At 38.6% G+C, this 14,962-nt stretch overlaps 1 protein-coding gene across 5 annotated transcripts in view; it reads right to left on the bottom strand.

Moving 5' to 3' along the window:
- NFIB (nuclear factor I B) overlaps positions 1–14,598 on the bottom strand; it is a 170,802-nt gene extending 156,204 nt beyond the window's left edge. For all 5 annotated transcript variants that reach the window (XM_082074131.1, XM_082074133.1, XM_082074132.1 and 2 more), the window contains exons 1-2: positions 13,958–14,598; positions 7,287–7,818 (exon numbers count right to left, since the gene is read on the bottom strand). In XM_082074131.1, the coding sequence (XP_081930257.1) occupies positions 7,287–7,818; positions 13,958–13,987 (562 nt within the window). In that variant the 5' untranslated portion in view covers positions 13,988–14,598. The remainder of the gene's footprint in view (positions 1–7,286; positions 7,819–13,957) is intronic.
- Between the last annotated feature and the right edge of the window lie 364 nt (positions 14,599–14,962).

Genomic DNA, 14,962 nt, shown 5'->3' with positions numbered 1-14,962 from the left:
CACTGCTCCCAGACAGTACAATGCACACATCCAAATCAACTCTCTTCTCTCTTGGACAAAGATAATAATCTAAGACTTACTTCCCCTTTACTAGCTTCTGAGCCTTTCAAACATCTTCTAATCCAGGCTTCACTGCCCTGAGCCAGGTTTTCACCAACTGCTTCTAGAAGTTACACCAGAGTTAAAAAAAAAAAAAAAAAAAAAAAAAAAGAAAAAAAGGAAGAAACCTCCTTACAAAGAATGACATGACATCCTGTTTGACATCTGTTGAACAAATCAGGGATTTCTTCTCCACAGTACAATGGAAGGAGCGATGCTATTCAGTTAAGTTAGCCATTTAACTTGATATTGAGATCAACCCAACCAGAGTGATCACCACAAAGCAACATACCACCTTGTTGCTGAGACTGGAACATGATGCTGTAGGAAGCCTCTTAAAATACTGTGTTGGGCACCATGGCACGCTGCTCCAAGGACCAGAGCTTTGGAGGACCACCAGTCCCTGAGATGTCTACATTACTATACTAACAGCAGGGAGATGGTGAAGGATCGAAAGCAGAGAAAAAGGGAAAGCTAGAAAAAGAACTGGACTTGACAGCAATCTCATGCAATTAATTTTAAAATCCAACTTGCAGCAACATTTAGTGTTTAATTATTTTAATGAAGATTTCACAGTTACAATGAATTCAACATGCATGAAAACTAAGAAATTTAAAACATAAATCTCTGTTGTTATTTGAAGTATTTACTTTATGAATTACTGGCCTTATTTATAGTTTTAGAGCATTTTTTTGTTCCCAGTATTGTTCTTCTGTCAGAAACTATGGTGAAGCAAGAATCTTCTGTTTTCTTTTCTATTCTATTCTTTACTTCATAGCTTCTTGCTGTCGATCTAAATGTCATTCATAAATTAACCCTGACCTCTAAATTTTCAACTAGTTGTATAGAATTTATTTAACCATAAACCTCTTTTGTCTTAAACACAATTAATGTCACTTAAGCTCGTGAAAATGACTCCCCTTTGTGTATCAGGTAAGAGAGAAAAAGAAAAAGAAAAAGAAAAAGAAAAAGAAAAAGAAAAAGAAAAAGAAAAAGAAAAAGAAAAAGAAAAAGAAAAAGAAAAAGAAAAAGAAAAAGAAAAAGAAAAAGAAAAAGAAAAAGAAAAAGAAAAAGAAAAAGAAAAAGAAAAAGAAAGAACAAGCTAAATGCTCCTTCCTAAATTGTGTATGTACTTCATTCCTGGCTGCAACAGTAAAATTAAATATGGAAAAGTCTCTTTCCTTTCTCAGGAACCTGTTATACGGCCCGTAACCCTCTTCTGAGGGAAACTGGAATACAAAATAAAAATATACATTTTGAATTCTTTGGATCTACTGTCCGAATGTCAGTTCACGCATATACATTCTGAAAAATAAAAATTGATGGGTGGCCTTTTAAAATGTTTTCATATCCTACATCTTCATGAATAAAATATCATCAACTGAAAGACTAGATTATGCCCATATATATACTAATGACAAATGTCTTTCTTGACTGCAATTTTCACCAGAATAGAGATACTTGACAAAGTAATCATCCAAAATTCTACATTAGAAAACATTAGAAAAGAAATCAATACAATGTCTTTTTCAGTTGACACAAGAAAAAATTTAAAATTAAATTTTCCATTTGCCTGAATGGACTGGAATTGCTCAAAGTAATTCAAAGATTTTTAAAGGTTTATTATTCCCTATCAGATTCTTAAACTACAAAAAAAGCTCTTCTCATATGACAGAAGATAAAATATAAATTCATACTTCTGCTTCTGCATTTGCTTTCTGATTCAAAATTGAGATTTAGCGCAAGGGATCATAATGCCATTTCACTGTGTGTGTAACAAGCTCCTAGATCACTTAGACGCCTATAGGCACAGGCAGTAATAAGCTCCATTTCCTGTTGTTCCCAGTGTAACTAGTAATTTGCTATGTAAGCTTCAACAAACCACCTTGTACCTTGACATAAGCTTCTGCAAAACAGGTAAAATGTTCTACTGTATGTTCCCAGATAAAGTATTCAGAAGGAGGCAAATCATTAAAGTTAATGGAAGTAGGAACAATCAGCAATTCAACAGATTGATTGATTCTTCTAAGCCCATTATTTTTTATTAATTGTACATGGAAGCATCAGTGCACACAAGAAATGCAAACCCTCATTCAAAATCCATCTGGGTGGTGTGATACTTAGACATATGACCATTATACGACTTATGCAGAAAGAACAGTGCTTAAAACACAATTTTGATTGTGATTTTAAGTGGAATTTCTTGTAGTCACAGCAAACTAACCAAAATAATGTATTTATCATTTTAAAATATTAGAAGCATTGTATTACTATATCATCAATTTTCCATACTTACTACATGAAAAATAGGGTACAACATGAAAAAGACTACACAAACCTATTTTAAAATTTGAGCTCCCTATAAGAATAAATTCAAAAAACTCAAAAAGCTTAATAAATATATCAAGCCATTGGTACACCAAGAGTTCACCCACCCACCCCTGCAATTTCAATATATCACAATTAAAAAAAGAATTACAGTTCTTCCTGGAAGGAGGACATGTTTTTCAAAGTAAGACAGTGCATTCGTGTTTCCAGGGCTGTCTGAAGTGAAAAAGTGATATCCCTGGTGAGTTCAGGATTAACAGTTTGCTGGTGCTAAACTAGAGTAAAGACAGTTTCAAATGAAGGCAGATGCAGCAGCCTGCACTCCAGCTGAGGTTATCTGACATGGGGGGCATTAACAAGCAGAAAGCCACTAGCACAGGTGTGGCGGCTTGGCTAGAGGCAGGTGGCTGCACCCAGGCCGCCCCAGCCCAGCCACCCCCGGCGCCGGAACCTGCCAACTCCCCACGGGGCAGCCGGAGCGTCCTGCACACAAAGTTCTCCTCTACCCAGGCTGCAGAAGCCAGCCCGAGCCCTCGCTGTCCCCTTCTTCTCCTTTCTCTCTTTTTCTTTTCCTGCCCCCTCTCTCGCCCGACAAGAGACAGGACACAGTCTGGTGATTCAAGGACTCACATAGGCCAGCCTTCCTTCTGTGCAGCCCTTTGGGTAGAGCGGCTAATCCTTCTTATTAACGAGATAATAGCAGTTAACCGGAAAGCAATATTAATGCTATCTAGGAAACTTCCAACAGAAATTATTTAGTCTTTTTGCTGATTTCCTGGTAACAAAGTCATGCAGCTGGAACTGTGGCAGCATCTTGATGGTTTCTGCCCTCCTTCTTGAATACTTTAACAGATTCTCCCCTCCCTCAACTTCAGAGTTTATTAACAGCTGGAGATTCAGGGTCCTCCAATTAAATCACTCTTACAGAAGGACAAAGGACAGTGTAAACAGTAACATGACTGATCTGAGAAATGTAGTCTGAGAGGCATATGCATTAAAAACACTCACAAATGTTTAACATTTACATGTACCATTGCTTCAGTCCTTTAAACTCCCAAAGCATTTCTCAAGGTCTACTATGCTTCATTCAGTACGTGCTGAAACACCTAACATCAAGTTTGCATTTTATTTATGCTGCAAAAAACAGCAGAGATGATGTGGGTATTAGGAATTCTGCAGATAAGGCATATTGCTGTAGATATATTATGCTTTAGAAAAAACACCAACGCATTTTTTTTTTTATTATTATTAGCCATTGTAAGAGTAAAATCTCTATCAGAAGAAGGGATTTATATTATCTGGGTTCTGTTGCAGCAAACAAGTACTGCAGCTTTCATTCACTGATTGTCAAAAACTTTCCAATGTGCCCACTGCAATGCGGATGCCAACCAACGAATCAAAGGCATTCAGCAAGTAGACAAAGAGGGTCTGATGCCAACCTCGGTGCCACTGGCAACCATTATTGGCATCAAGCGCATTGTCTGCCTTTTTTTTCCCCTCTCCTGGCACTTGACAAACAAAATGGCGGTTCTTGTAGCAACGGGAACAGAGCATAAGCGCTGCACTGAATCAAATATCATCAAACGATTTTACGGACTGAGATGCATTTCATGCCAAATGATAGACACTCCCTGATGCCTGACCAAAAATAAATAAAAAAATAAATGAAAGGGGCAGATTTGTCAACAGAAACAATATTCATACCATTTTCAAAGTTTGTGCTTTTTAAAAACTCGGGTGGGGGGGTGGACCTGATTCACATAACAAGCAGAAGTGTCTTATGATTAAGAATTATTTTGATGTTAAACATTGATTACAGTATGTACCTCCCATTTTCTTCCTCCATTTCAGTCAAAGGAGCAGCATTGCAACCTATGTCTTTTTTTTTTTTTTTTTAAGAGGTCGTAAAGCATAAGACGATAGTAGAAAAAAGAATGATGGGGAAAAAGAAAGGTGCTGAATTCTGTGGGAGGTGAGGGAAAAGTAGAACCAGATGAAGTTGGTCAATGACAGAATTTCACAGGTCGGTCCTTATTTCTTCTTTCAAGGCAGGCATGGAAGTAGAAGCTCTTTTTATTAAGAACTGAAAGGATTATTGACACTTCTAGATCTGGAAATTGTCAATATATTGTAACATTACTCCGCGCTGCAATGCGGATGCCAACCAACAAATCACAGGCATTCTAGGCTAAACAAAGAAGGTCTGATGCCAATCCTGGTGCCACTGGCAACCATCACTGGCACTCGAACTATCCTTCCTCCTCTTTTTTCCCCCCTAATCTTCTTTTTTTAAAGCAACAAAAAAAAAAAAAAACAAACTACTTGGCCCCTTTATTCATTTTATGTGCTAATTCCTTCTTCATATTTCATTTGGGGATTTAATTGTTTCTATGTCTCCACTTAGTTTTTACATGATACCATCAGGCGGGTTTATATATTCTAAAAGAGAAATAAAAAGCAAAACAGCATGTGTATACTGCAGCATTTTGGTTGACTTCATGCTTATCTTTCGCAAAGCCTGGTGCTCTTAATCAAGTGCACTACAAAGCACCACAATTAACCTACTTTCAATGAGGACAGAGAATCAAAGTTTGACAAAACGGGAAAAAAAATATAAGGATAACTCAATATGAGTTCTTCAAGAAGAGAGTCAACAGATGTTAACAGAAGATTTACTGTGAAGCAGCAAGACAGATACAAAATACATGCAGTTTACAATAAACAAAAGGGTCTACTAAGTGTGACTTGGTACATAGAAATTAGCCAGCTTCATCTTCCAGTATATTTTCAAAGTAGCACCATATAGCTTTGAAATGTATAATATTACAGCATGCTTATCGTACTCATTTCCAATTAGACAAATATTTTTAGTAAACTCGTATTCTCAATCAGTTTAAATCAATAAAGTCAGCTATGCCCTGCAATTCCTTCTCCCACTTCAAGTTACTGGCTTCCAACAACTTAAAAGTCGACAGTATGTAAGAGTACTCTGACCCCAGCTTCTTTGGCTCAAGAGCTACTTAAACTGTTTTACCTCCCTTTGTAGTTTTGACTTCTAGAGACAGGTAAATCCATTAATCAGTAAGCTATGTGTTGCAATATATGCATTCAAAATATCATTTGGATTCTTTTCCACAAAAGGAGTTTACAGGTACAAATTATGTCTAATTAACTTATTTTGGTTAGTGCTATCAAAGAAATCTTTCTATGTTATTGGCGATCAGATTTGCCAGACTGCAGCTACTTAAAGTCGCTACAAAATGTATAACTGTTGTCTACTGCTGTGGAGATAAAAATACAAAAAACTACAAGCAGGGGAGAAAAAAAATAATATATACACATATATATGTATACATATATATATAAAATAAAAAATAAATATTTTTTCATTACAATTATCCTAAAAGATTGAACCCTATTTATACGTTCACATAAACATAGTGCTCCACTTTCATGAGTAAATGCTAAAAGACAAATTAACTGAAAACAAAAAGGTTGTGTTGTGTATCTGCTCTCTTAAAGAATGAGTACACACCAAATGAAGACATGCAATTTTACTTTTTTTTTTTACTAACAAAATCCATTCTGTTTGTTTTTCAGTTAAATCCTGCAGTTATGTATCGGGCATCAGATAACAGCTGGCCATCTGCCCTTCTGCAGGCCATTTCTGCCCACTACCAGGCCAAGTTGTGAAATGGCCCACCATCAGCAGCCAGCCAAACTTCCCCTAGCTGAGGTCTGCAGCTAAAAAATAAACGCTTTATTACCGCTGATCAGTCAGCAATACAAAGACATCTAGAGGATGGTATAATCACCAGAAACAACCAAAATGACCCCTCACAGAGAAAAAGCATTTCAGAAGGCTTAATATTGGAGAAAAAAAAAAAAAAAAAACAACCTTCACGTACTTGCAGTCATTTACAATTTCAGGTAACTTGTCTATAAGTATTGTTATCTGAATATGCAATATGACTTGCAATTTTTTCCCTGATACTTGGTTATAAGAAGCCCTGCTTTTATTTTCATTCTGTAAAGCTAGGTTTACAAAGCTTTTCCATAGCGTTCTTGGACTTTTCTACATTTGAATTACCTGCCAAACAGAATAAGTACATGAGTGTGTTTATGAAACTATACTTTTCGTGGAAAATTATCTTGAAATATTACAACCTGGATCTTTTTTTTAAAAGCTCAGATAGGTAAGGTGAGCTGGTGATGTAAAAATATGCATAAAACATTAAGTATTGTATGCTGTAATTCTGACTACATATGGCATTTACAAAGCAGTATTTCTGTGTTGAAGTTTTTCCATGCTTTATTTTATAGACATGAGAAAGTCTACAGTTGCTCTTCAAAGTGACAGTAGGTTCACCAGTTTAAGGATGAATTCTTGATTATTTGTAACTACAAAGACAATAAAAATATTTGTACTATTTATTGTGATTGTGCATATCTGCATCTGTTACTAACTATACTGGGGCCACTAAAAAAATACATATATATTGATAAACAAGAAGAATGTTTCCTGAAGTCACAACTGGAAAAATTACACAATATATTGCCACAAATCAACAAAAAAAAAGGCAACTTCAGTGGAATTAAAGTATTACCTAGGTATGTCCCGCTCTCTCTTGAAAGAGAGAATGAGGCACATATGTCAAACACACATGTCATTTACACAGGTCTGTAGGAATGTGTGCGTATAGAAGTATACATGCTGATTTACATATGGACATGTACCCACATTATGTCTATAGACGACAGAATAATGTTTCACTGGAAGCCAGCCCATAGGGGAAACAGGGCTACTTGGAATCAAAGTTTGACATACTAACATAGAAACATGACAATCTGCTTCCTACCTTGCTCCTGCACGTAGTATGCCAAAAACAAATCAAGCTCCTTGACTGATACTGTTATGTGATGTGGCTGGACGCAAAGTGCTGGATTTGTGCAATGTGGGGATTTCATGAGCCGCTCTCCATCCGTACTTTCCAAGGGGATGCCTTTGAACAGGATCACCATGACTAGATCCAGACGCCAGACTTTGTCAGCCTGTCGCAGGCAGTCGATTCTCCTAATCTTACCCTTCTGGTCAGGATTGGACAATACACAGCATGGGTGCTTCTTCCCAGTCACCGTGAGCACAAAATCCTCCCGGAACTCTTGGCGAATATCTTTGCGCAGCTTGGCCAGAAGCCTGGATGCCCACTTCTGTTTAATTTCAGGTTTTTCACTAAGTAGCTCATCCTTGACTGCTCTTTCCTCATCCTTTGACATTCGTTTCTCATGCTTTTTAAAGTACTTGCGTTTTCGAGCCTGAAGGTTGAACCAAGTATAGGCAATTGCACGGACATGTGGAAGAAGTGCCTCAATGAACGGGTGAAATTCATCCTGTGGAAAGAAGTGGAGGGAAAAAAAGAAGAAGAAAACTCAAAGTCAGTAAGTTGTCATAATCAAAGCAGTATCGAGAAAGGTTTCTGAAAATCTTAAAGTGAAATCCAAGACAAAGAGAATAAACACTTAAAATTTTCGCAAATTTCTGCATAAAACCTTTTATGCAATTACTATCACTGTCAGGCAGCAGACAAAAAGTACACACAGAATTGCATTTTCCCCATATCGCCTTCTTTGAAAGAACCATGTGAAGATTTTATTTTTATGCCTCCCCTCACTTCAACCCGCAACACTGCAGAGATAACATCATTTAAAAGAGATGCTATCAAGATGTTTTGTTTAAATATCTGAGTGAACGGCTAACATCAAAAAAGTACCATTGCACAAAGAGGACACTATACGGTTTTAGAAAATCTGAGCAGAAACGTTCAGAAGGCTGAGGCGAATGCCACAGTTCATTTCTCTTCTCTGTGGCACAGAAACACAAAGCATATACATGCTCAGTGTAATGCCACACAGTTCCCGCTTTTGGAGCATGCTCTCAGCAAGAGACTGCTGGTGGCACAAAGAGCATGCGCCATTAAACTTGATCCATTTTCTTATCAAACGTCCAACATTCCAGCACTGAAACAGCACCATTCCAGTGGTGGTAACTAGAGAAACCAGTATACAGTAAGGGAAAGCAGGCAAAAGACACAGTGTGTTGTATACAAATCCTGAACAGAAGCTTCTGTACTTTCAGCTCATCGGGCTTCCCTCCCACCACCCCCAAACTATGTAAAATAGAAGTTTATGAAGTTGAGAACAAAAATTACATTTATGTTCTTTCGGCAGCTCCACTGAGGGTTTTGAAGCCCCACAGAGTCGGTTAATTTGTTAACTGATCACATGAGTGTGGCAATTATTCTAAACCCCTTAAAAATCAATCTGAGGTGTACAATGAAAAATGGCAACTTGGCACAAACTTCGCATTCTTTGTGTTTCTGCATGCTGTGGCAGAGTGACATTACCAGTGCACCGCTGGTCAAATGCTGCTTTTGTGAAATTCAAGCAATTTATTTACAGTTCAAAAATATCCCTTTCTGTCATCTGGCTTCACCTGCAAGTTCTTATCTTCTGCCTAGCAGCAATATGGATTGCATTAAGGAGGTAATGTTTAGTTGTCATCTACACATACATCCTATGGCAATTAAATTAGTTCATTTTGTCTGCTAAAAGTACCATCCTACACATCCATGTTAATATCTAAATAGGCTTTTCCCCAAAATTAATGCTTGTTTTCCGCAAGCAAATCCACTGCTTAAAACAGTGCAATCTGCTCATCAAACATTACTGTATTTTGGTTTGGAAAGGAGACCTTAGGGGAGGTATCTTTCTTCCTGTGCTCAGGCATATTTAGTTTTAAATACCATGCAGATTGCCCATCACACTGAGTGGCAGAGTCCAACCAAACTAAAACTGAACCTTTTTTATGCAATTGTGTTCAAGAATACAATTAACAAACTAATATTTTAGCTACACTGCTAGACAATGAATGAATTATGTTTAATCAATAGGTCAATTAAGTCCATTAGGTAAAAATGATGAAAGTATAACTAATGGTCTCAATTATACAGAGTTCACTCTGCCATTGTATAAGCTTCAGGCCAAGAATTTAGTATTTAAATCCTCAAATTTCAAACAAACTTCAAAATTTCCTGAGTGGTAAAAAACACCACACGAACTAGTTACCTCTCTTCCCTAAACATCCTCAAATCAAACAGAAAACAACAGAAAAGTTGCAAGCAGTTTACCTATGACCCCATTACCTTCACAGAATTAAAAAAATAAATAAATAAATAAAAAGAGAGAGAGAATAAAGGAAGGTAATTGAGGACATAAACAATTGCATTACAGTATGATGCTTGACAAAGAGCCACAAAGGCAACAATTAAACTGATTAGTAGTTTCCAGAAGAGATTTGAACAATTCTGATACTATACTGGCACATAAAACTAGGCCATGGAAAGAGTTAAACCACAATCTGTTCTTTGTGTGGGAAGGCAATACTGCTCTGAGTAACCACAGCCCATGATAAGACTTCCCTATCTTCATACGCTTTCTGATGCCATGCTTTTTTTCCTCTCAATTATAACTACTAAAGAAAGTTTATTTTTTCTTCCACGGAAGTCATCCTGATTTAAGTATTCAAATATTTTTTTTTTTTTAAAAAAGGGCATAAGGACTGTGCAGTGTTAAATCCTTACAATTCATTTTAGACTGAATAAACCAGATTTACTATAGATTTTGAAAATTCTAACAGCCGGAGCTAAAGGTGGGGTAAAGGCAGGGGGCGGACAAGCTTTGGGAGAAATGATTTTTTGTCTCAATACAATGATTACCCCTACATCTAGATGGACTTCAGTATTTGTATATTAAAATGGCAATAAAATTAATGTGGAAATATTCTGCGCTACTAGAATACTGCACATCTAGTTTTCATTTCCAAGAAGAACATCACAGGCTGTTTTCTAATGGTTATGCCTTCAGGTAATGCACATAGCAGTACCAGTAACAACCTACAACATTTTATGAAAATTTTGTAGAGAAAAATTCCACCTTTAAATTCCTATCTGTAGTGGTTGAATGTTTCTATTTCAAAGAGTGAAAAGAAAAAAAAAAAACACACAACACTAAAAGCTTTTCAAAACTGTATTCAGGCTTTTCTTTCATAATATCATTAAGTTGTAATGATATAAATATATGTGAAAGAGTGTGAAGAAGAAACACAGCAAAGAACATCCTGTTCTAAAGCAACATTATCAGATATCTTTGAGAGATTCATTGTGCACCTGGAGTCCTTTCAAATGAAACATTACTTGACAAGAAGAAGTGCCCATAAAAATGATCCTAAATGGAGATTTGCAATTAATCACACACATTCTCCACTAAACCTCCTAAAAAGCCATCTACAGAATTCAATTTTTTTTCTCCCTTAATACTCACACAGGCATTATTGATTTTTTTTTTTTTAATGTGGCATTCACCCATGTGTCACAGTTGCTCTTCCAATAAAGTGATTTATGGAGGTAAGATTTTCAAAAGTCATATCAAATGGCTCAGGTGAACCATTGTGCACTGGCAATTTACATTAAAATGGAAGTTACTATGTAATATCTATGTAGCTTGCAAATAAAGGAAAAAATACCAGTCTTCTAATGATAATAGATAGGCCAAGTTTTCTTTTTTGGAAAAGGTGAAAGGGAAAGGCAGCGCACTTCTCCTGTCTTACACTTTTTTATAAACTTTGTATCAATTCATGCAAGTTAGAACTGAGGAGCAGTATAAAAATTTTATACAAAAAACTTCACGTACTCAATTTCCCTGCATGGATTTTCTCTGTGCTGAATGAAACAACATATTCCAAGAGGAAAACAAAATGACAATGTATTCTGAGTTTCCTGGACCACCACAACATAAAAATAAACCACGGCAAAAATATCACAAGAGACCAAGCACTTAAAGGCATGCGGTAACTGCATCCTATCATGCCTCAGCAAGAGAGATAAATGCATTTTATGCTCATTCCAAAACAGGAGGAAAGAAATACACAGGAAGGAGAGGAAAGGACCCCCAAAAATTAAATCGCATTTGGTTAAGTCTTCATTCTTCCTTGGAGCTATTTTACACCCACCAAACCCTTATTAAAAGAGTGATGGGTACCATCTGAATTGCCAAGGTTTTTCTTAAAGCTGTACTTTGGATTTTAGACTTTTTCCTAAAAGGCGCTTCAGCATTGTCTCAGCAGAAACTAAACTACTGCTTTTGCAAGGAGCGCGGTCCAAACAGGTGTTTGTGTTTAGAACTTTTACCTACATATTTTCTTCTGAGCATATACTACCACAGTCAATATGCATTGTAAGAGCCCTAGAGATGGAGAACACAATAGAGAGAACAATTTTGGCAGTACTATAACTCAGTCACAACTCAAAATGAGATCAATCAATCTTTTGCTTTAAATAAATAAATATCATGAAGTATAAATTATCCTTGTGAGTGTAATATTAATTTTTAATTGATGCAGAGGAAAGATAATTTTTAAATGCCTTTATCATTCCAAGTAAGGAGAGAAAGATTACAAATTAAAATAAATATCCTCCAACTGTGTTCCATGTATGTACCACTAAAGGGAAACTGCCTCTTCATGGTACATGGTACAGCATAATTATAAAATATTATGGAGAAGTTATCAATGCATGAAAGCCTGGAATTGCTTTCCTATATATATGGCTGTATAAGTACATTGCGGTGTTTTTGCATACACCTGAGTGCGACATTTTAATATAGATTTGGAAAGAATAAGGAAATCTATTACATCTGTGACTCCAAAAGGCAAGCATATGGGGAAAAAAAAAAAAGTAATCAGAGCAGGAAACAACAAAATTAACTACCCGCTGTAACAGAGGCGGTAGTGAAAATCTACGTTTCCAATGTAAAAAAAGCTTTCTTAAGTTGTACTCTCACGTTTACACTCTGGTGCAGAGGTCTTATTGCTTGTCAATAATTTCACAGAATGGACAGCCCACATAGAATTAATTTTTACTAATTGCAGATTTCATCAGAAGTAATTATTTCTACATGTGTACCTGTAAGCATGCGCGTATCTGTTACACAAAACGCTTCCTACATGCATTCATTCCTCTTTTGAAGAAGAAATATCTCAACAGTACTCTTTTCCAGCTTTGCTACACTGTAGCTCACGTTTACTTGCTGAAAATATCCATATCTAAGTCAATCACACTTAGATGCCAAACAAAATATAAACAATAAAAAATGTGTCAGCCAAAAAGCTACAGGACTGTATCCAATCACTGAATAAGCCTTATCATTGTTTCCATCTTCATTCACAATTTATGAATACTTCAGTCCTTTTGAATTACAAGGCTCTCTAATTGTGGAATAACTTAAATCATATTTATTTGTTCACCGTGCATATAAGCGCATCGTTGGCCGCTTAACACCAGTGTTGCAGGAGACGTTACTTTCGCACATTTTCTGCTTCTTTAGCTTTTTGGTGCACCAATGTGGAAGCAAGCAGTTATCGCTTAATCAGTTTACATCACATCCTCCTAAGACAGAGTTTCACAAAAAGCTTCTGAAAACTATCCCCTGGCTTTGCAAGCCGGCTCTACTCCCCGGAGCGGGCTCCGGAGACCCCGCTCCCCGTTACCTTACGCCCGGCAAGGACGCTCCTGAGGCACCCGGGCAACTTCCCAACCCTGCTCCCTAAAGCTCTTAGGTCACAAAAAAAAAAAAAAAAAGAAAAAAGGCATTTTGCGGCGGCTGGGACCCCAGCCCAGGCTGCCCGCCGCGCTCCGCGCCGCCCCCGCCCTCTGCGCCCCGCTCCGCGGTCCCGCGCGGCTCCGGCCGCGGCTTCGCCCCGCTCCCTCCCGCCGTCCCGGTGACAGCCGCCGCCGCGGCTTGAAAAGTGGCTGCAAGCGCGGCTGTACAACACGGGCAGATCTTTCCCCTTGCTCGGGAGGATGCACGCTGGTCCGCGAGCGTTGCAGCTTCGCTGGGAGGGGGGCAATGCCATGCTCCTGCACAACCGAACAAGAAAACAGTGCACAGCTTGGTCATCCCCACTCACATCGCCCTCGCTGTTGGCAGACTACGTATTATTAATTAAGCATAAGACGGGATTAGTTCGCACCGGCGAGCGCTCATTTTTTGTCAAAAACAGCACTTTTCCTTTCAAACCCCTTCACTAGACTCTGCTTAAACCGGCGAGCTGAAAAGAGAGCAAATCGTTTAATTCCAATCAAATAAATACTTCTCAAACCTGCTTTTTACCGTAATTATGCTCATTTCCATTTTGTTAACCTTTGACTTCCTATGCACCAACAATTAACAGTATTTGTCTACGGGTGACACTTTGAATGGATCTCCCCAAAACAATGGCCTGGTACAGTTTATTCTCTACTATTCCCTCCTGCGAGACGAGTTTGGATCTGACAAGCAGTTACAACTGTGCTTTAACCCGTTACAACTACTAGCAATGACTCATTAACAAGTCACATATCAAAATTAAAAAAAAAAAAAAAAGTGAAAATAAATAAGTAAATTAACAAATAAACGAAATAAAACGCATCTATACCTGAGTGAGACAGATTGGAGAATACATCATGACTTCGCTTTGAGAACACGCTGCCCGGAGAGCCCCTAAGAAAAGCCTCAAAAAGGAGTAATTTCATCTATTCATTTTACAGTCATCTGAGACTCAAGGAAGATGAAATCAATCAGGACAGGGCTCTGCCTTGGATCACCGCAACTTCACAACAAACCCCAGTCCTCCTTAAATAGCCAAAAATTCAAGTTCACTCCGTGTGCTAGATTTCCCGGGGTGAAATCCAATCTACACTTTTAACCCTCTTGTAGTCGGCGGCGCGGGAGTCTTGCTTTTGCTGCTGCTGCTGCTGCTGGTTGTTTTGCAGATGAGGGGGGAAGGACTCGGGGAGGGGGGGTGGGCGGGAGGATTTTTTTGTTTGGCCCTGTTTGTCTTTTTTTTTTAATTTTTTTTTTTTTTTTTAAGGAGTTGGTGATGGTGGGTTATTACGGCACTGTCACCACGCTCTCGAAAGTTCAAGGTTACCGCCCGGAGCGGAGCAGGAAAATCCCGGAGAGTGATGGCAGGCGAAACTTCGCCGGGCAGCGATCGTGCCGGCGGGCGCGCGCCGGCGCGGGAGCGCGCCCCGGGCGGGCAGCGCGCGGCGGCGCGGGCTGCGGGCTCCGCCGGCGGCCCCTGTGCGCTCCCTGTGCGCTCCCTCCGCCCGCCCTCGCTCCGCAGCGATGGCGAGAGGCTGCTTTCCAAACGCCCACTGTAATAAAAATGATCTCTTGGAAATTCAAACGATAAATCTCTCCTCTCGCGCTCCCTCACGATTTGCTCCCGCCGTGTCCCCCTTCCTCCCTCGCCCCCCTCCCCCGACTCTGCAAAACTTGGAAGTTGAAAAATTCTCCGGCTACACCCTCTGGACCCCGTCCCAGCTCTCTACCCAAATGAGACTTTTTAAATTATTTAATTACACAATCATCGCTTACACTCCTCCTCCTCCTGCAAACACATTCTTTCTCCACCAGATCCCCCTCCTCTGCCCTCCCT

The sequence above is a fragment of the Streptopelia decaocto genome (genome assembly GCF_964273445.1).
Source record: "Streptopelia decaocto genome assembly, chromosome: Z".
Lineage (NCBI taxonomy): Eukaryota > Metazoa > Chordata > Aves > Columbiformes > Columbidae > Streptopelia > Streptopelia decaocto.
The sequence above is the reverse complement of the archived record's forward strand: the minus strand, read 5'-3'. Positions and strand labels throughout refer to the sequence as shown.